Source organism: Carcharodon carcharias, chromosome 23, assembly GCF_017639515.1.
Source record: "Carcharodon carcharias isolate sCarCar2 chromosome 23, sCarCar2.pri, whole genome shotgun sequence".
Lineage (NCBI taxonomy): Eukaryota > Metazoa > Chordata > Chondrichthyes > Lamniformes > Lamnidae > Carcharodon > Carcharodon carcharias.
Window position 1 is genome coordinate 20590318 of NC_054489.1, and position 22593 is coordinate 20612910.

General features: G+C 39.5%; 1 protein-coding gene across 2 annotated transcripts in view; it reads left to right on the plus strand.

Annotated features, from left to right (window-relative positions):
- Positions 1–21776, plus strand: part of haus7 (HAUS augmin-like complex, subunit 7) — a 34274-nt gene extending 12498 nt beyond the window's left edge. For both annotated transcript variants that reach the window (XM_041173590.1, XM_041173592.1), the window contains exons 4-10: positions 959–1020; positions 4565–4674; positions 6544–6693; positions 9079–9181; positions 9534–9740; positions 16152–16263; positions 20897–21776. In XM_041173590.1, the coding sequence (XP_041029524.1) occupies positions 959–1020; positions 4565–4674; positions 6544–6693; positions 9079–9181; positions 9534–9740; positions 16152–16263; positions 20897–20964 (812 nt within the window). In that variant the 3' untranslated portion in view covers positions 20965–21776. The remainder of the gene's footprint in view (positions 1–958; positions 1021–4564; positions 4675–6543; positions 6694–9078; positions 9182–9533; positions 9741–16151; positions 16264–20896) is intronic.
- Positions 21777–22593: the final 817 nt, after the last annotated feature.

Consider the following 22593-nt stretch of genomic DNA (forward strand, 5'->3'; position numbering starts at 1 on the left):
GTGGTGTCTAAAGGTGATTTATATATAACTATTGAAGTGTGTTTGGCACATAGTGTATCTTTCATATATACACATAGGCTGTTCTGAACAAGCATATTAAATATAAGTGCTACTGGCTAGCTACCAAAATCCTATGAAGAAATATTAAGCTTTTCGTTTGATGCAGGCCATTTAATCCACCACACAAGTGTTTGCTTTTAAAAAATGCTTTGAAAAGTGCCTTGAATGAAATGGAGTGTATGATAGCATTCTGTTGGAAACTACCCGTGTGAAAGATATGACTGAATAATGCAGTGTACTATGTCATATTGCGTGCTGTCGCATTGTGCAAACAATATGTTGAGCAACTTTTAGGGAGACAGTCTTCAAGTTTCTGATTTTTATTTTTGAACTTGATGGATGGAGATTCAAGAGAGGAATGATGCAGTGAAGCTAAATGGCAGGTGTTTGTGGGGAGGCAGGGGAGAGAAGGGGTGTGACTTAGACACTGGGGGAAAAAAGAGATGGGAGATGAAGGAGAAAACTGATCAGAGTCTGGAGACTGCTAACTGAGAAGCAAGACAATTTGGACCCTGAAGAATACTGAATCTGCCTGACAACTGGACCTAGCTCCCACAGCCTTTTAAGAAAGTGAATTTCAGATTTCTGCTATCCTTTGATTGGAAGAAATGCTTCCTGATTTCACTCAAAAGATTTGGTGCAAGTTTTAAGATTATCCCATCAGGGGAAATAGTTTCTCTGCATCTATCTTATAAATCCTTTTTTTGTTTTAAGTATATCAATTACCTGCTTGTGCTCCTATACTCGGAGGATTACAGTGCAAAATATCTTTCTTGTATCTACTGCGATCACATTTGAAATAATAACTGCTAAATTTATGTGAAATGAATACTATTCCTCATTAAGTTGACATAAAATTGCTTTATTCTGAGAAATACTAACATACTTTGTTTCACAGAAATGACCTGGCTTGGACATAACTTGGGAGTCTGCAGTGCTGAGGACTTCGATCTCTTTTTGGTAATGTATCTCCTTGCTTTTTTGGAAAAGTTGCCTCGTTTACCTTAATGTTTAGGCTATTCTAAAATTAGATTTCAAATTCCTTGTGGGGTGTTGTACTAAGGTAGTACAGCTGAGCTCTTTAATAGCCAGTTGCTTAAGTTATCCCCTTGTATTCTTGTTCTGCATTTTGAGTTGGGAATTTCTCCAGTATTCTGCTGACAGTACTTTATAGTAGTCCAAGGATTGAATTTCCTCCCATAAAGGGGAAATGTAGGACTTCCATCGCAATTACACTAGATTTGGATATTATGGAAGGTAGCCCAATTTAAAGACTGTTTTACTGGGATATAATCAGCAGAAGATTTTTTTTATTCTTTGTGGGATGTTAATGTCATTGGCTCAGCCCTAATTGTCCTTGAGAAGGTGGTGATGAGCTGCCATCTTGAATTGCTATAGCCCATGTGGTGTACGTACACCCAGAGTGCTGTTAGGAAGGGAATTCCAGGATTTTGACCCAACGACAATGAAGGAATGGCAATACACTTTCAAGTCAGGATGCTATCAAACGGCACTTATTCAGCAATAGTCTGCTCACCGATGCTAATTTTTTGCTCTGTCAGGGCTACTCAGCTTCTGCTTTGATCCATCCTCCCTTCAGTTGCTTCATCAATGACCTTCCTTCCATCTTAAAGTCAGAAGTGGGAATGCTTATTGATGTTGGTAATGCCTTGAATGTCAATGGGAGATGATTAGATTCTGTCTTGTTGGAAAGGGTCGCTAACCTGGTACTTGTGTAGCATGAATGTTACTTGGCATTCATCAGCCCAAACCTAAATGTTGTCCAGGTGATGTTACGTGTGGGCGCAGACTGCTTCAGTATCTGAGTAGTCATGAATGGTATTGACCAATGAGCAATTTATTAACAAACATCCCTACTTCTGACGTTATGATGGTAGGAAGGTCATTGATGAACCAGCAGAGGGAAGGAAGGACTTCCTGCAGCAAGGTCCTGGGGCTGAAATGATTTGCATCCAACAACTACAGCCATCACTTTCTGCTAAGTATGACTCCAACTAGTGGAGAGTTTTTCTCTGATTCCCAATGACATAGAAGACAGAGGGTAGCAATGGTAGGGTGCTTTTCTGAATGGAGAGCTGTGACTAGTGGAGTTCTGCAAGGGTCAGTGCTGGGACTTTTGCTATTTAGTATACATAAATGATTTGGAGGAAAATGTAACTGGCCTAATGAGTAAGTTTGCAGACGACACTAAGGTTGGAGGAGTTGCAGATAGGGAAGAGGATTGTGAAAGGATACAACGGGATATGGATCGGTTGGAGACTTGGGCGGAGAAATGGCAGATGGAGTTTAATCCAGACAAATGCGAGGTAATGCATTTTGGAAGGTCTAATACAGGCAGGAATTATACAGTAAATGGCAGAACCCTTAAGTGCATTGATGGGCAGAGGGATCTGGGTGTACAGGTCCACAGGTCACTGAAATGCAGGTGGATAAGGTAGTCAGGAAGGTACATGGCATGCTTGCCTTCATTGGCAGGGGTATTGAGTATAAAAGCTGGGAAGTCATGCTGCAGCTGTATAGAACCTTGGTTAGGCCACACTTGGAATATTGCGTGCAATTCTGGTTGCCACATTAACAGAAGGATATGGAGGCGTTGGAGGGGGTGCAGAGGAGGTTTACCAGAATGCTGCCTGGTCTGAAGGTTATTAGCTATGAGGAGAGGTTGGAGAAACTCGGATTGTTCTCACTTGAGCGACAGAGATTGAGGAGCGACTTGATAGAAGTTTACAAAATTATGAGTGGCATGGACAGAGTAGATAATCAGAAGTTTTTTCCCAGCGTGGAAGAGTCAATTACTAGGGGACATAGATTTAAGGTAAGATGGTGGAAGCAGATACGATAGTGGTGATTAAGAGGCAGCTTGACAAATACATGAATAGGATGGGAATAGAGGGATACGGACCCCAGAAGTGCAAAATGTTTTAGTTGACGGGCAATATGATCGGCGCAGGCTTGGAGGGCCAAAGGGCCTGCCTGTTCCTGTGCTGTACTTTTCTTTGTTCTTTTTCATCAATTTTGTTAGGGCTCCTTAATGCCGCACTTAGCCAAGTACTGCTGTAATGTCATGGGCCGTCACTCGCCTCACCTCTTGAGTTCAGCTCTTTTGTCCATGCTTGGCTCAAGGCTGTAATGACTGCAGGAGCAGAGTGGCCCTGACGGAACCCAAATTGAACGCTGGTGAGCATGTTATTGTTAAGTGCTGCTTAATAGCAATGTCAATGATACCTTCCATCACTTTGATGATTGAGAGTAGATTGATGGTGCGGTAATTGGCCGGGTTGGATTTTTCCTGCTTTTGGTGAACAGGACATACCTGGCCAATTTTCCACATTGTCGAGTAGAATGCCAATGTTGTAGCTGTACTGGAACAGCTTGGCTGAGTTGCAGCTAGTTCTGGAGCACAGATTTTCAGTGCTACTGCTGGGATGCTTTCAGGACCCATTGCCTTTGCAGTATCCAATGTCTTCAGCTGTTTCTTGATATTGTGTGGAGCAAATCGAATTTGCTAAGATTGTTATCTGTGATGTTGGGGACCTTAGGAGGAAGCTGAGATATATCACCCACTTGGCACTCCTGGCTGAAGGTGAATGCAAACACTTCAGCCTTGCCTTTTGCACTGGTGTGCTGGCCTCCTCTATCAATGGAGATCAGGATATTTCTGAAGCCGCCTCCTCCAGTTAGTTGTTTAATTGTCCATCACCAACAACTGGATGTAGCAGGACTGTAAAGCTTGATTTGATCTGTTGCTTGTGAGATTGTTTCCTTCTACCTGTAGCATGCTGCTTCCACTGTTTACTAAATCTTTCTGTTGTAGCTTCACTTGGTTCACATCATTTATGGGTCTGCTTGGTGTTGCTCATGGCATGCCCTCTTGCACTCCTCAAAGAAACTAGGGTTGTTTCTCTGGCTTGGTGATAATGGTAGAGTGGGAGCTATGCCAGTTCCAGAGGTTATAGCTTGTGGTTAAATACAGTTCTGTTGCAGCTGATGGCCCACAGAGCCTCATGGATAACCACTTTGAGCTGCCAGATCTGTTCAAAGGCCTGCCCTCCATATTTCTGATGCACATTAAAAGCATGGGCTAGTAACCCCTTTACCAAGATATTGTCTGGCGCCTTTCCTGTCAGGTATGAGCCACGGATTTTGTTTTGGAGCCCAGTGAATACTCCTGAGCCTGATTTACTCACCGTGTCTTCTGACCACAGCTCTGAAGTTATTGCTGTTTTGCAGTACCACTGACCTAAACACGCTTGTGTTTGTACCATTCGAACTTGGATTCCTAAGTTCCGCAATGCTTAAGTAACCTGTCACCCAGTTTATTTGGCATGCCATTTCGTAATTGTGGCAGTTTAGATGGGTGTGCACAACATTGTTTTCAGAAGTAGGTTGATTTAAAGGTATTGGATATTGTTGCTTTTATGGTGGGTTAAATGCTGCTGTGACCAAGAATTACAAAGTTGTAATATTTTCATTTGGAAATTAGGGCCAGGCAAGTCCTTATAGACAATTGGTGATGATGGATAAAATGCTGGGTGGCCTCCAACAATATAAACAAATTACTGCAGCTGCATCAACAGATTTAAAAAATATTAGGTAAGTAGAGTAGTATTGTGTAAGTAAATTTCTTTTGTCATCTTGCGATTCTGTTTCATATTTCTATCATTTATTTTACAAAAAATGTCCATTCTCTTTTATCTTTCAAGACCTGTCATAGAATGATGTAGATTACACTTCTGCAGGCTAGTTCATAGATTGATTTATTATAAATATTTGGACTTATTCCTAACACTCCAGTTGTCCACAGCTTGGCACCAAGTTCAACTCCAATAGTGTGCCCTGTTTGAAGTGAAATGCTGCATGTTCCAATTTGAGGGCTGAAGAAGAAAAGAACAAAGCATACACCGCAATAGCATCGTGTTGAACTTCTGCTTGATTCTTTGCAACAACTTAATTTCAATGAAAAACAAATTCTTAACCCAATATTTACGACAGGAAATTACATGTTTTGGTCTCCTCCCTACTTCCCTTCCCCTGATTACATCAAATCCTTTTTTGTCTTTTCCCCAGCCTCCTCCTCACCCTCTCCTGAAGGCCTAACTCCTAACTGGACTATGTTTTTAACGTAAATCTCAGGACTTTGCCTATTCAGTTGTGAGCCTTGACCAAATGTCAGTTGGCTGCATGACAGGTGTGGAGAAGAAAGTGATGGATAATTCTGTTGACAACTGACATCTACACGCACATGCTCCTCTAGGAATCCCAGCAGTGTGATCAGGAGTCCTGAATGATTTTCTGCCGCTCCCAACATGGGACCTGTTGCCAGTTGGGAGAACATCTACAGCTCTCTTACCTGAAATCAGCTAGTTGGGCACAGATTGAATATCAAACCCAGGACCTTCATTGCTTAGTTATCCATTGCCTAGATCAAATAACATACCGAAGCTGTATTTCATTTTCCTTAAAGTACAAAGTGTTTATTTTGAAGTATATTGGCACTTAAAAATACTTAGAACATTGTGCCAATTCTTCCCCCATTGTAAATTCCTGAGTCCACATTTATAATGCCTCAATGCCCAAGTTAAGTGTCATACTGTAACTAGTCTCATGCCACTTGCTTCATTTTTGCGTTTTCCAGATTCTCAGCTTGCACTTTGGAGAAATTGCTGCAAACTTTGCTATTAAATGATAAAAAGTACAAAATCAGAATATGTAAAAATAAGGTCTGAATGTGTAAAATAGAGACTGAATTATGCCTATGCATTCTTCTCCAATTATCCATTGCTCTTTAACCCAGTGCACCTGTAGACTGCAATTGGTTGTGACTCTGTGCAGGGCCAAAGGAAATGTGCTAGTATTGTAATAATATAATATAATAATTAATTAACATGTTTAAAAATATATAAGGTAATGCCGTTTAAAATGCTAAAACAAGCTCTTAAATATTATGCCTTACCTTATGAAACAATTGCCATTTGCATTAAGTTCCTTCTCCACTGTTGTTTGTAGGATTTCAATAAAGCATAACGGTAGGAGTGTGAAACATTAGTACATCTGCATTGTAGCCATCTTCAGCTGAGATTTCAAAAAAGTCTAAAGATTATAATATGAAACTTTTGTGCCGAATCTACTTGAACTATGAAAAACAATGATACAATTACAGATTTTATGCTTTTGGTCGAATTTTTATATATTTGCAGAGAGAGCACTTGAAACTATATTATTAAATACTGGTAATAACTATTTGAAATTAATGAGAAGTGTCCTACAAGAAGTGTATCAAATATGTTAGATTTTGTTTACATGTTTATTATTACATGTTTTTGATTTGAAATAGTTGTATGTTGAGAATTTATAATGGAACCTTAAAATTAACTGCTGAGACAACCTAGTGGGTCTAGGGCTAGTAAATTGAAACCTTTCCTTGAAACTTTAAAATATGCTGATGAACTTTCTTTTTTTAAGTTCTGTTCATTCATGGAATTCCCAGCTGCTGATTGAAGTTCGAAATGATCCTCATCTTCGTTCGTCAGCAAATCTGGAGTTCAACCTGTCTCTTGATGCACACAGACTTCTTAAAAGAGTTGAGGCCAACTTTGAATCACGAGGAAGAAAGCAAGTGATCTTTTGATAGAATTTTGCATTGCCAACCGGAATCTCTTATGAGACTATGATCTGATATTTTACTACCTGCGAAGTATTGTTATAATACTCAAATGTGCATGTAGTTGTTCCTAAAGCTTAGGAAACATATAGCTCATATATTGATGAGATAAACCCCTGAGAAAAGTTACTTTGAATCTACAAGTTTGTTATAACAAAGCTTGAAACGTTACAGGCATCTGAATTTTTCGAAAATTAACTGAAATGAACATAGATAATGTTAGAAACTGAAAACTTAGTTACCGATTTTTAAAGTTTGTTTTCATTGCATGCATCTAAATTGATTCAGATCAAATTACAATGCAAGAATGCACAATTGATGTATCTGAAGACTAAACCTTTGTCGTGAATTAATGATTATAATGATTTTAACCAGTGAGGAATTCGAATTTTAATAATTTTGGATTGACCTGAGTGACACAGATGTCGCCTGATTTTTGCTCCTCTCTGATCCAACAATGCCAACATGTTTCTTGCATTAACTTTGGTTTCAGCTCCTGCTCTTCTTCCTGTTCCTGTCTCTGCACAGTCACTTCAGGAATGTCCCAAGATTCCAACCTTGGCCGCCTTTTTTCCTCTTGTTACCACCCTTGGCAACTCAACCACAAACATGCTCTCTGCTTCTTCCACTGACAACAAAGTTGTGCAGCTCTAACTCCATTCCCCTCCCTTGTAAGGTTATATTTCAGTGTCTGTTACCCCTAATTTGTGCTTCAAATCCTACATTTCAGCTACCACTAATGCTATCCACTTCCACCTGTAAAACATTTAATTTTCTTGCTCATATGTCACCCATATTGTTTAAGAAACTACTATCTGCGCCATTGTCATCTTCAGATTTTCTTTACTCTAATAACTATGCTTGCTGGCTTCCTGCATTCCACTCTTTACAAATGACAACTCGTTAAACTCTTGCAGTGTCCTTGCTAATCGTTATTGGCAGTCCATCCCTAGCACACTGATTTTAACATCCTCATCCTCATCTTCAACTAAAAACCCTTCCATGCCCTTTTCACTCATTGCATCATCTTTGTTCTAGCTTTTTGCTCTTGAGTCTGGTCTGCTGTGCGTTCCACATCCCTCAATCCACCTTTAGGATATGATATTCAACTGTCTTAGCCCCAGACCCTGCAACACTGTTCCTAAACTCATATGCTTTGTACCCTTCTTACCCATCAAAATGTTCCTTGAAACTCTACCTCTAACATTAGCATTGGTTATCACTAGTAACCCTTCTTTCATCATTCCAAGACATCTGCAAATTTATTTTTACACCAGGGAAGTGATTAGGGATGATTTGTTATTTTGAAGGTGCCGTAAAACGTATGTTGTCACTGATCACTAGTTTACCTGTGACCCATCAACTCCAGACCCGATGCATGGTTTATCTAATTGAATTTAAACTCTGTATGTAAGAACTACACACCTTACCATAATTGAATATTTAAGCAAGTCTGGAATGCTCTGTTTCTACTAAAAGTGTAATGATCTTGATTAGCACAGTTTAAATGCAGCCAATTCTCACTGCATGAAAGCCATTTGGAAATTAGGAATACAATATACTTACAAAAACAGTGCTTATGCAATATACTGGCTCATATTAATCCTACATTGTGCATCAGCAAAGTTTCCCTTTGTGTTTCCAGTAGTTGCTATTAGCATTAATTTAAATTTAGTGACTTGTTGTGGGCAGGTGGATTTGTGTGGTGTCATTCAATCTCTAATTAATATGGAATTTAAGCTTTGATGTTAATTAAAGAAAGGACTTGCATTTCTATAATGACTTTCATATCCTTGGGACACCCAAAGTGTTCCACAGTCAATTAAGTACTTTCAAAGTGTAGTCAATGTTATAATGCAAGAGAACATGGTAGCTAATGTGCTCACAGCAAGATGCCACAAATAGCAATGAAAAAAGTGACCAGTTTATCTGATTTGATAGTGTTGGATGAGAGAGCATAGATTTCTGTTTTTCTTTCATTTGTAACATGTTTTTAAATTCAACCTGGGAAAGTTGTGAGTTTTGCTTAACTTTTATGCAAAATATAGTGTCTGCAACTGGAGCACTCCATCATTAGTGCACTAAAGTGTCAGTTTAGATTATATATTCAAGGCTCTGAAGTGGAGCTTACAGCAATAAACTTCTCATTGAGAGGATATAGTCCGACCACTAATGAAAGGCTGACACCTAGCAAATATCTTATGGTTCTTTTTTCTTGAGGTAGATATGCACAAAGTGTATTCAAGCAGGAATAAGACTTGCATAAATTTGTCTACAGTAGAGACAAGCTATTCTGTGTGCTGCTATTTATTTTATTTATCTGAAAATAATTTCAGGAAATGCTCGCCACCTTCTATTAATTCCATGGAGAAATTGTTGATTAAACTTTCTGAGGAATTAAAGGAAACAAATGAACACCTTGAAGAGATGAAGAAAACAGTAAGATGTGCAGCATATTTCAAGTTTCTTATAGCTGATCTATCCTGAAAAACCATTGCCAGTCCTTAGCAAGAAAACAGTTGTCACTGATTGTTCAATGAGAGTTGCAGGTCCGGCAGTGTCTGTGGACGAGAAATGATATTAACATTTCATGTCAGTGACTGAAACGTCTGATGAAGGGTCACAGATCTTACCTGACCTGCTGAGTTTTTGCAGTATTTTGTATTTTCATTTCAGGTTTCTAGCATTCACAGTATTTGATTTTTGTGTTAGTTTCTGTTTGTTCACATTTTTTGAGGAAGGAACTGCCTTGGTAATGCTGGTAACTTTTATTTTTAACTTTTTTATTTAGGTTGTTTTCCTGGGCCCCACAGAAAGTAGTGATACCACTTTTCAAACCTTGAAGCTCACCCTTTCGGACTTCCATCAGCTGATGACGGTGTTTTCCCTAACATTTGAGCATGAATTTGGTGTACATTGTAATAAGGCACCGCCTCAGCTTTGCAACTTTGGAACACTCTGCAAAACTGTACATAAGCTCTTGACGTCTTGTATTGATGTAAGTCTTTCATGATTTTATTTATGATTTTAAAGTGCACAATTGAGATTATTGAAACATAAATATGGTTCTCTAATTATTGATTGTTTAATAGGTATATAATAAGTCTACCTGTCAAGGTAGCTCAAAAGGTTGAAAATCAATTTTTCAATTGCTGATTTCTGCTATAGAAATTATTGACTCAGGGAAGAGTTCTTCTGATTAACTTATTGAACAATTGATAAAGGCTGAAAACAGAGATATGTCTTAAGTTTTTTTGTCTTGCACTCATCAGGACACTTTGTATGAATACCAATATAAGGGGAAAACAACAATTTATATTGTGTGAGAAGAAAGTGCTGATTGGTTTGTAAGTGGCGTTGCCATGGAGAATGCACCAGTGATGGTGACTGACAGTCAACTGCCAAGCATCGTTTGAAATTTAAACCAGACATCTTGACCCTGATTGGTCAAGGCATTGCTCTGAGAAATGAGCCAGTGAATGGCTGTCACCTACTTAGTTTAGCTGAAACAGGCGCAAATGTGTGTACATGTTCTTTCTGTCTACAAAGAACAGGGCCCTGTGTATTAATTTACGTAGCTTCCAAAAAATGCAAATGTGCCACATTGTGAGCCCGACTTTCTTTAAGTTGGTTGAATTAAATGTAATTCTTAGCACATTGAGGATATTTTGGCAAATGTTGTCCAACCGCAGAATCACATTTAATGTTGGACACTGTTTTGAGTTTTGCAAGCATGGGCTAGTTGGGTATGGTCTGTATCCTGCCTATTTTGAACAGCGGCTGGGACATGCTGTTTGATGAGATCCACTATTCTTTGAGATATATGGCTTACATACCTAGCATCACACTGACACTGAAATTCATATACCACATTACTCTTTAGTGTGATGGGCAAAATGTCTTTTTGGCTTGACAGCAGCATCCTGTTAGTGGCAAATACCACTCGTGTTGTTATTGCATAGTAGCAGCGTGAAACAGACGTGGCAGGATTTGAACCCGGGCCTCTGGATAACTAGTCCAGCAACAATACCACTACACCATCACCTCCCCCTATTCAGGTTTTGCAGAACCGGTCATAGGTAAGATTGAGTGAAAAGGTTTACTGATGCATATGTCTGGGTGGCTTCCAGGCCTTGCAGCGCTGTAAGACATTCACGTTGCATGTGAAAGTTGGACAGGTCGTTCGGAATTTGCATGCGCTAGATCAGCTAGGCACGGTTAAGGATTCAGCGTCTTCAGTGGACGTTGGTTTGTGGCGGGGTAGTTGGAACTTAACAAATACCTCTTCCTGTTTGATTTGGGATGAAGACACACCAAAATTGAAACCATGCGCAAGAACAGACCCCTCGCCTTCTGAGAGTATATGGTCAGACATTTGTTGTGTGTTTAGTGGCATCATTAATTGTATATTGGTATTCTTACAAAGTGTCCTGATGAATGCAAGACGAAAAGCTTAAACATGCCGCCTTTTTCAGAAATACTCAAGTTCTGTACTACCGAATGACTAACTGATCTGGGAATTGCATATCTTTCTTTACAAAATTTGGGTGTTTTTTTTTTACCTTTTTAAACAGAATTATTTGTTTGAAATACAGTCCGATCCAGCATAATATCCTTTCCCTTCTGTCCTGGGAGGCAGAGCCACATTATGACAGTAATGATACAAACTCTTGAGTTCCCACGGGAATGTCGTGGTTTTACATTTAAAAAAACACCCAATCCATGTTGGAATGTGTTGACAGCAGACTTGCGATGTGATTACATAAATTGTTTACAGTTTGATGCAATTACAGTGAGTTGACATAGTTCCATAGAACTATAGAAAAGTTACGGCACAGAAAGAGATAATTCAGCCTGTTGTGTCTGCACCAGCCGCAAAATAAAAAGGCTAGCTGCCCATTCTGTTCTCTCCTTCCAGCACCTGGTCTGTAGCTTTGCAGGTTACAGCACTTCAGGTGCAGATCCAGATGCCTTTTAAATGTGTTGAGGATTTCTGCCTCCACCACCAAACCAGGCAGTGAATTCCAGACACCCACCAGCCTCTGGTGAAGAAGTTTTTCCTCATGTCCCCTCTAATCCTTCTACCAATCACCTTAAATCTATGACCCCTAATAATTGATCTCTCTGTTAGGGGAAACTGATCTTCCCTGGTCTACTTTACCTAGGCCCTTCATAATCTTGTACAGCTCAATTAAATCACTCGATAGCCTCCTCTGTTCTAAGGAAAACAATCCTAGCTATCCAATTTTTCCACAATTTTCAAGCTCTGTACTCTCTCCAGAGTAATTATATCCTTCCTGTAATGTGATGACCAGTACTATAGCCTAACCAAGGTTTTATACAGTTCTAGCATTACATCTCTGTTTTTGTATTCTATACCTCATCCAGTAAAGGGAAGTATTCCATAGGCCTTCTTCACCAACTTATCTATGTGCCCTGCCACCTTCAGGGACCTGTGAATATGTACTCCTAGGCCTTTCACTTCCTCTACGCCTCTCACTATCATCCCATTCATTGTGTATTCCCTAGCTTTGTTTGCCCTCCTCAAATGCATTACCTCACACTTTTCTGGATTGAATTCCATTTGCCACTTTTCCACCCACTCAACCAAACCATTGATGTAATTCTGGGGTCAATAGCTATCCCCTTCACTATCAAATGTTTGTGCCACCCAAATTTCCCAACCATGCCTCCCACATTTAAGTCCAAGCAAACAGCAAGGAACCCAACATTGAGCCCTGTGAAATGCCACAGGAAGCTGCTTTCCATTTGCAAAAACATCCATCAACTATTACCCCTTGTTTCATGTCATGGAGCCAGTTTTGGATCCAACTCACCACATTCCCCTGTATCCCATGGGCTTGTACTCTGACCAATGTGTGAAGTTGTCAAATGCCTTACTAAAATCCATGTGGACAACGTCCGCTGCTCTACTCTCATCAATGTTCCTTGTTACTTGCTCAAAAAATTTGATTAAATTAGTAAGACATGACCTTCCCCTAACAAAACCATGCTGACTATCTCTGATAAATCCATTCCTTTCTAAGTGACAGTTCATCCTGCCTTAGAATTGATTCTAATAATTTGCCCACTGTCGAAGTTAGACTGACAGGCCTATAATTATTTGGTCTATCCCTTAAACCCTTTGTAAATAATGGTACAACATTTGCAGACCTCCAATCTTCTGGTATCTTGCCTGTATCTAATGAGGATTGGAGAATGATCCTCAGAGCATCCGCTATTTCCTCCCAGGGCTTCCTTTGACAGCCTGGTACACAATCTATTTGGCCCTGGTGATTAATCCATCCTCAAGGATGACAGTCCCTCCAGTACTTCCTCTGTCATTATTCTTATTGTATCATATTTCACAATCCTCTTCATTAACTAGAATGTCTGCATCATCCCTCTCCTTTGTGAAGAAAGGAGCACTCTACTCATGAAGAGCCCTGCCCACATCTTCTACATCCACGCATAAGTTACCTAGTACATCTCTGAGGCCCTACCCTTTCCTTAGTTATTCTCTTGCTCTTAATGTACTGATTAAATATCTTTTGGGTTTTCCTTGATAATATTTTGCCAATATTTTTTCATATCCTCTCTGCTTTCCTAATTTCCTTTTTTTACTTCACCCCTGTACTTTCCATGCTCCTCTAGGCTTTATACAATATTACGTTTTTTGTGACTGTCATAAGCTTTCTTTTTCTGCTTTATCTTACCCTGTATGCTTCTGGATAACCAGGGGCTTTAGATTTGACAGTACTGCCCTTTTTCTTTTTTGGGGACATGTCTACATTGTACTTGTTGAATCTCACTTTGAATGCCTCCCACTGGTTTGTTACTTCAAAAAGTGGTGTCCAGTCCACTTTTGCCAGATCACTTCTCAGCTTTTTAAAATTTGTCTTCCCCCAATTTAGAATGTTTACTCCTGTTCTATCTTTGCCCTTTTCCATAATGAAGCTAAATCTAACTATTATGGTCACTATCTCTAAAGTGGTCATCCACTGCTACTTAGCCACTTGCCTTGCTTCATTTCCTAAGACTAAATCTAGAATTGTGCCCCTTCTAATTGGGCTTGTTACGTGCTGACTAAAAAAGTTCTCTTGAATGCAGTTCAAGAATTTTGTGCCCTCTACCTTTCACACTGTTCGTATCCAGTTGACATTAGGGTAGCTGAAGTCTCCAACTATAGTGCCCTGTTGTTTTTGCATTCAGAAATTTGCCTACATATTTGCTCTTCTATCTCCCTCTCACAATTTGGGGGTCTATAGTACACTCCTAGCAGTGTGGCTGTCCCTTTTTTTATTTTTGAGCTCAACTCATATGGCCTCATTTGATTAGTTATGTCATCCCTCCACATAGCTGAAATTGATTCCTTAACTGATAAAGCTACACCCACACCTGTTTTATCCCCCTCTCTATCTTGCCTAAAAACTGTATATCCAAGGATGTTGAACTGCCATTTTTGCCCTCTTTAAGCCAGGTTTCCATTATAGCAATGATATGTTGCCATCCATCTGTGTCCTCAGCTCATCGGCTTAATTTGCTATACTTCTTGCATTTACATATATACCTTTTAACACTGCCAAATTTCTGTGCTGTATACTTTTTAACCTTTGCTTGCTTCTCCTGTCTTTCAGAATCATTCACTAATTTCCTGTCTCCTGTTCCCTGCTTTGAATTTGTCCTGCTTGAATCTGTCCTCAGCTTCCCATCCCCCTGCCAATCTAGTTTAAACCCTCCCAACAGCACTAGCAAACCTCCCTGCAAGGATAATTGTCATGGTCCTGTTCAGGTGTAGTCTGCCCGGCTTGTACAGATCCCACATTCCCCAGAACTGGTCCCAATGCCTCAGAAACCCGATTCCCTCCCTCTTACACCAGCTTTCCAGCCACGTGTTCAATCATTCAATTCTCCTATTTCTATGCCCACCTGGGGACTAGGCATAGTCCTGAGATTACTGCTTTAGAGGCCCTGCTTTTTAACCTCCTTCCTAGCTCCTTAAAATCTGCTTTCAGGACCTCAACCCCTTTCCTACCTAAGTCATTGGTACCAATGTGGACTACGACTTCTGACTATTCACCCTCCCCCAGAAGAATGTCCTGCAGCGCTCTGTGTCATCCTTGACCCTGGCACAAGGTAGGCAACATACCATACTGGAGTCACACCTATGGTCCCAGAAACACCTGCCTGTTCTCCTAACTAATGAATTCCTTATCAATATTGCTCTTCCTTTCTTCTTCCTCCCCTGTACAGCTGAGCCTTCCCTGGTGCCATGAACTTGGCTTTGACTGCACTCCTCCTAGGAGCCAATGCCTTCACTGGTGTCCAAAATGGAAAACTGATTAACGAGCTGGACCCAAGGAGACTCCTGCACTACCTGCCTTGTTCTTTTGGACTGCCTGGCAGTCATCCATTCCCTTTCTGCCTCCATGCCCCTGTGCTATGGTGTGACCACCCTCACAGACATGCCACAGTGACACCAGCCACCGCTTGAGCTCCAAAACCCGAAGCTCAAGCTTCTTGCAGCTGGTGACGCTCCCTGAACGTGTGGTTGTCTAGGTTGCCGTAGTTTCCACAACTTCCCACATACTTCACATTCCACGTGACCGAGCTGCCCTGCCATGTCTAAACTTTTCTTCACTTACTGTAACTTTATTTTACTTTGGTTTACTTATTTTATTTTGCTTGGCCTTGACAACTTTGCTTCCCTCTGACTCATGTTTCTTACTTAAATCTAAGTTGTTACTTATTTAAAAATAATGTTTTTATAATTTTCAGCTATTTGGAGACACTCCCTAACAACAGTTTTTTTTACCATCCAATGAACGTAGAGTTTTCCTGTGATGTCACTCTGGTTTTTTTTTTGAAACTCAGCCAGCTTCCGAGTAGGTCAGGTTCGGTTCTCTCTGCTCCCCAAAGATACGCAAAAAAACTCCAACCCTCGCTCTCTTTTATCTGCTCTCAAGTAGAGGTGTCTCCCGCAGGTCCGATTCACTGTGCTCCCAAAAGTGAGTCAAAGGATGAGTTAACGAGCAAAATATCCACCAACCAGTGACTTAGCTGCTTTCCTGTGATGTCATACTTTGATTTCTGTCAGAAGGCGGCTGAACAGCTCTTTCTAACTGATGCCAACTGCTTCTGGGTCTTCCTGTCTGCCTTCCCTTCACATTTACAATCAGTGCACTTGTATGTGGCCTATGGTATAAAATTTGTCTAGCTTGCACAAAAATGTGTCCTCCGCCAAGTCAAAATCAGATGCTAGTGCATGCACATAATAGTTCTGCCAATTTATTTGGTACTGCTCTGTCATTGTGACCGACAGGGCTGAAGATACAAAATTTAGTGTCTCGACAATATGAAAATCCCAAAGTGCTTATAATCTAATTTATACATACACCCCTTTACAAAGGAACTTGCTGCGTTGGCGGAGATAAGTGTCACATGCAGAGAGTTGGAGACAATTGTGAATGGACTGCAGCAAGATGTGATAAACTGGGAAGGTGGTGAAGCTGCTACACTGCGTAAGTAAAAGGAATCTGGCAACAATATGCATCTATATTGCATGATTTTTCCAGCCAAAAATTGTTCACAAATATTGAGGAAATATGGGTTGCTTTTCTTGACTTTGGGATATAAATTTAGTTGTCAGTAAATAGCCCCTTTCAATTGTGACATGAAGCAAATTAAAGAGGTAGTGCATATTCAGGGCATAAACATGCATCCCTGGCAGGGTTTTAAAAATTCCTTCTCTACTCTGATTTTCCAGAAGGAGTTTGCTCCTTCCAGAGTGTGGTTCAATTGCCCCAAGCACCCTGGGCTAATTACTTTTTGGATCATTATCCATGTGACTTATACAATGAGTGTCCATCAGCATGTTTCTCACAAATTTTATTGTTGTGTACTTGTCAACTTTTTTGCACGGGTGCTGTATTTAACATGAAACAAGGTACCTGCCAGGCTGCTCTGTGGCCATGCATACACACAGCTTAGCAGAACTATTCAATCACTGGGAGCATCAGAACTGAGCTCAGTGGAGTTTAGTCCGATGTCCATGCACCATTTCCAGCAGGGGTCACTAATGTTGAGTACTAATTCTGACTAATTTTTCTTTTCTTTGCCTTGCCTCTGATTTAACTTAGAAGATCTTGGATAAATTGTAAGTTCTGTTGTCACTTCAGTTACAGATGACTAATTTGTAAGCTAACAGACACAACATCAAACTTGGGACCTTTCTCATAGCTCTGTTAGTTGCTGTCTGAATTTGTTGAGCTATCAAGATGGCAGAAGGATCAGCTGTCTTTTGCATTGTGTTTTATGCAAAATCCTTTCAGCAAATTCACTGTAATACAAAGCAAGACTGGTTAATACATTCTTCTTCATTAGCAATAAGTTGCATTTATGTGGTGCCCTTAACATAGAAAATACCCCAAGCTGCCTCAGAAATGTAAGGTCTAATTGAGCATTAACTCAACAAAAGATATATTAGGGATGATCAAAAACTTGGCCAAAGAGGCTGTTTTAAATAAGGTCCTTAAAAGGAGAGTCAGATGAAGTTGGAGCAGTTTAGGGAGGTAATCTCAGCAGGTGAGGCCCAGGTATCTTAAGGCACAACTGGCACTGCATGGGGAAAGGGTTGAACAAAAGGCAAGTGTCAGTGGCAGTGAGGGTAGGGGTGATGGGTGAGTAGGACGTGGTATAGAATAGGATTTTGGCAGTAATTTGGGATGAGCTGAAGTTTAGAGAGGGTGGAGGGTTGACTAGGAGAGCATTAGAATAGTGGAAACTGGAGATGTCAAGCATGAATGAGTTTTAGTAGTAGATGGGGTAAGTGAGAAAGTAGGCAAACTATGTTGCGGAGGTGGAACTTTGTAATGGGAAGGATATGGTGTTAGAAAATCTGCTCAAGGTAAGTAGGATTCAGAAGTTGCGAGCAGAAATATTCAAAAGAACATAGTTGATGTAACTGCACCTTAAATACACCAGTATAAAAAATTGGTTGGGATAAGATACAATTTTGTTGGAGTGTATGCAATGCTTTTGTATTATATTCCTAAGTATAAATGTACATAAATGTCATCTTATTGTCATTAAAATAAAAAAGAAAGACTAACATTTACATAGCTTCTTTCACGATTGGCAGATGATTCAGCGCTTTATTGCCAATGAAATACTTTTGAAGTGTAGTCACTGTTGTAATGTAGAAAACGCAGCAGCCAATTTATACACAGCAAATTCCCACAAATACCAATCTGATAATGCCCAGATAACTCTGGTTTTGTGATGTTGATTGAAGGATAAACATTGGACAGGACAATGGGGATACCCCAGCTCTTCTTTGAAATAGTGCCATGAGATCTTTTACATCTATCTGCAGGGCACATGGTCTCTGTTTAATATCTCATCCGAAAGACTGCAACTCTGACAATGTAGCATTCCCTCATTAATGCACTAGAAATGTCATCCTTGATTTTCGTGCTCAAGTCCTGGAACGGGACGTGAACCTACAACCTTCTGAGCCATGGCTGACGCAGCAATTACTTAAAGTTGCAGTCTTTACTAGTTTTCTAAATTTGGGCCTGGGTGATACTGGAATAGCTCAGCCAACCCCTGATGGAAATGAATCCTCAGCACATAAATAAATGACAGTTTTCAAACTGACACCATGTTTCTACTATTATGCTTAAACAAACTGGCATCAATGAGATGCGTTAACAACTTGCCTCACCTGCTGGCAAGTTTCACTTGTCAGAAACACTAAATACTTTGATTTCCAATGATATTTATAGTGCCATTATGAGTATGCAGTGAATGCATGTCTGTGTATTGGAGCTCTAACTTTTGAAGGAAAGAAAAGGACAGTGTGTAGTTAGGAACATGATCTGTACATGTGTTGCAAATGGATGATCTAGAGCACATAGTTGGTGGTTGTTATGACCACAGCTGGTGTTAAATGCTGTGCAAACCTAGAGGGAAACTTGGCTTATGGGCCATAACCTTTTTCTTTGTATTCTGAAACTGAGAAGATGATGTACTGATCTCAGGAGTAAGAGGACCAGTAACACTTCAAGAATTTTAACAAATAAAAGCAAAAGTTTTATTGACAAAAATAAAAGAAAACTTAGGCACACAAGATTACAGTCACACATTTAAGGTTAGTCTTACAAAACATTCCCCCCAAAACACTCTACTTGGTCAAACCCACAAGCAAACACCTTTCAGGCAACATTCCTTTATAGATGTCTACTATGAAATTCAGTAATATTGCACAAGGCAAACTGCTGGAGCTTCGATAAAGATGTACTACATGACCTTTAACCTCTTCCACTCGGGTGGAATCCACTTCAGAACAAAACTGCCTACTGCAACCCGAGACTTTTCTGGCTTGACTGGATTGATGATTCAAACTGCATCCTCTTCCAACCTAGTGCTCCAGCTATCTCAACAGCTCAAACAGCTCCAGCCACCTCTATCTCAACATCTGTCCAGCCCAACAGCTAAAAACCAGCTATCCACAGTAACTCTAATATACCTTCTTTCCCTTTCATCTCAGTCCCATTGTTCTCACACCCCTTTGGTACTTAAACCCTTCCAAATATAAGATCTTTCATGTTTCCATCTTGTCTTTGCTTTTGGGTCAGTAAAATACATCCCCACAACTGCAAGATGTAAATATGTTTCTTGTCACCTCTGTCTTATGAGGAACGGTTAGACAGACTGGGCTTGTTGCCACCGGAGTTTAGACGAGTAAGGGGTGATTTGATTGAAGTATACAAGGTCCTGAATGGCCTTGACAAAGTGGACGTCGAAAGGATGTCCAGAACTAGGGGTCACTGTTTTAAAATTAGGGGTCGCCCTTTTAGGACAGAGATGAGGAGAATTTTTTTCTGAGGGTTGTGCGACTTTGGAATTCTCTGCCTCAGAAGGTGATGGAAGTGGGGTCATTGAATAATTTTAAGGCAGAGGTAGATAAATTCTTGTTAGGCAAGAGAATCAAAAGTTATCAGGATTAGACAGGAATGAGGAAATCGAAACACAAGATGATCAGCCATGATCTTATTGAATGGTGGAGCAGGCTTGAGGGGCTGAATGGTCTACTCATGTTCCTATTTTTATGTCCTTATGACTCCCCTTTGATATTCAAACAAACTCTCAACTTACTTAAAAATGCAAATGTTAGACCTACCTATTCACTTGTACCTCAACTTAATACCTCTATCTTTTTCATGTTTCCAAACCCCCAGACAACCTGACTCCTGTCTGTTGCCTAGCTTAATTAAATCTCACACCCATAGATACCCAGTCTTCTTTACAGAATAATACAATATTGCCCAAAATATATCAAAAAATCCATTCTCTATGGTAGAAAGCATTTTCATTGAGTGCTATGGTGAACACTTGATTGCTGTTCCTGTAATTCCAGAAATTGCAATAATTGTGTACCTATTCTCTCATTTTGCATGCATTACAATAGAGGTGCTGAATCAGAGATTCATTGGTGAAGAAGCATACTGTGGAGATAAATATATTCTACTGTTGGTATCAATACAGGTCAAAATTGTGTACAAAGGTATTACATGCCACATATCTTTGTAAGGATGAGCTAGTTTGCGAAATGAAAACATTGTTACAGGTGTATTAGGCATATTTTTCTTAAAGAAGAAGCTGAAAGAATACTGCAGGGGCAGTTTTACTCTAACCTGATTAGAAGTACCTTATGGGCTTTGGACATGTTCTATTTCCAAACACACTTTTCACCAAGTTTTACGGTAATCATATGAATCACCAAAGGCCACCTTACCTAAATTTGTAATTTTCACTCGGTGTGTTTGATTACAATGAAATGCATATCTAATTTATTCCCATTAAAGCCAGTTGCCTCGCTTTGGGCATGCGGTCCTACTCTGTCATTTGCCCAAAATGAACGTTGCCACAGACCACTGCATAAAACTAACAATTATAGTTAACCAGAGTTTTTTTTAGAGGCCAGGTACATGTAAACATGTAATACAAACAATTGGGTTTTTAAAAAAAATTCAACATTGAGACAATGAAGTGGCTAACTCCAAGACACTGTTTCTAAATAATTATTATATTGTACATTTAGCACATGAAATTTGTCAAAGAATATAATTGTTCATTTTCTTTTTTCTTCAGCGGTGCGGGTTAAAGAGATGAAGAAGAAATACACAGAATTTCTGGAAGTCTTTCGGAGCCATGCATAGTGAAATTGTTGTTCTGTATGTACATAATGTGTTCTTTCAATGTTGACACCTGCAAAGATCTTCTCACTTATTGTTTGAAAATAAAACTGTAAGATTCTAGACTCACTGTACAGTGCAGTGATTTGGCCCAAAGTTGGTAGTAACATCCCATTCACTTTTTTGGCATGGTATTTAAAACAGACTACATGATTTAAGTGGTGTTAAATAAGATTTCCCTAATTGGTGGAATATTGCGTTTATGCATTTTCCAGTGGAGCATTTTTTTTTACACGTTCTATCAAACGACTTAAGGTCTCTGAAGTGTTGCTGTTTTCTGTTTCAATTTTCCTGAAACCAGCTTATTGAATAAAATGGCGGTATAATTCGTAATCCAGAGACTCAGGCTATTGTTTTGGAGACAAGGGTTCAAATCCCACCACGGCAGCAGGTGGACTTTAAATTAAATTAATACAACTGGAATATAAATCTAGTCTCCGTAATGCTGACCGTGGAACTATCATTTGTTGTTGTAAAAAAAAAAATCTGGTTCACTAATGTCTTTTAGGGAATGAAATCTGCCGCTCTTACCCGCTTTGGTCTACACATGACACCAGACCCACAGCAATGTGGTTGACTCGTAACTGACCCCTAGCAAGCCACTCAGTTCAAAGAGCAATTGAAAAAATAAAGAAAAAAAATACATTTACATTCCAAATGTGCAAGAATATGACTTGTCCACGTTCTCTATTAAACTCTGGGTAGTATTTTTTATGCAACTGACCAAAACTTGAAATAGAAGGTGTTCCAAGATAAATAAAATGTTGACTAAATTAGTATTATATGAATCGTGCCCTTTTTTGCATCTCTCATAGACTGACATTTTTAAATTTCTGTAATTTTTCCGTATTTGAGGCATATGCACAGCACCTATGTAAGATATTAAATCTGATTGCCTTAAGCTAAGTACTAATGCAACAAGTATAATTATTTATATTTGAAGAACTAGAAATTATTCCCCTTTTTATGCCTGCTTTATTGTATTTATATTTATGATCTACCAAATGCATTAATATATACATTTTCCAATTTGAAGTATTTACACCTGTCGTGCAGTTTATTTTCAATAAATATAACAGTGCACTCCTCCAAATTATGAATAAAGCAGATGAGCTAGGATAGAACTCAATTAGTCATTGCTGTCAGTTTATCATTGCCGCCAGTTTGTTACTGTCACTGAAAGAAAATATGAAAGACAGATAATTGAAGAGTAAAATTGAACAAAATTACCAGATAGCACCGGGCAATGATCATGGAGGAAGTGAATAATTGGTGATAAATTAGAAAGCCAGAAGGGTCAATCGAGATAGATTTGAGAGAGTGGAAATCTGTCAGTAAAAATTAAAGGGAGAAATAGAGCATAAAAATGCACTGGCAAATGTCTCAACATTTTTTGGAGGAGGAACAAGCTGTTGATACTTAGCCATTACTAAAACCAATCTATCAAGTCCTATGGGTTTCACACACTTTCTTGTGGATATGGAAGTGGATGTGGAAACTTGCATTACTTTAAATTGTGTCCGTTTAGAAATTAGCTAACACAGTGCTTGAATAAGTTCTCCATAAACTAAGTATCTCTCTCTTTAGTATATA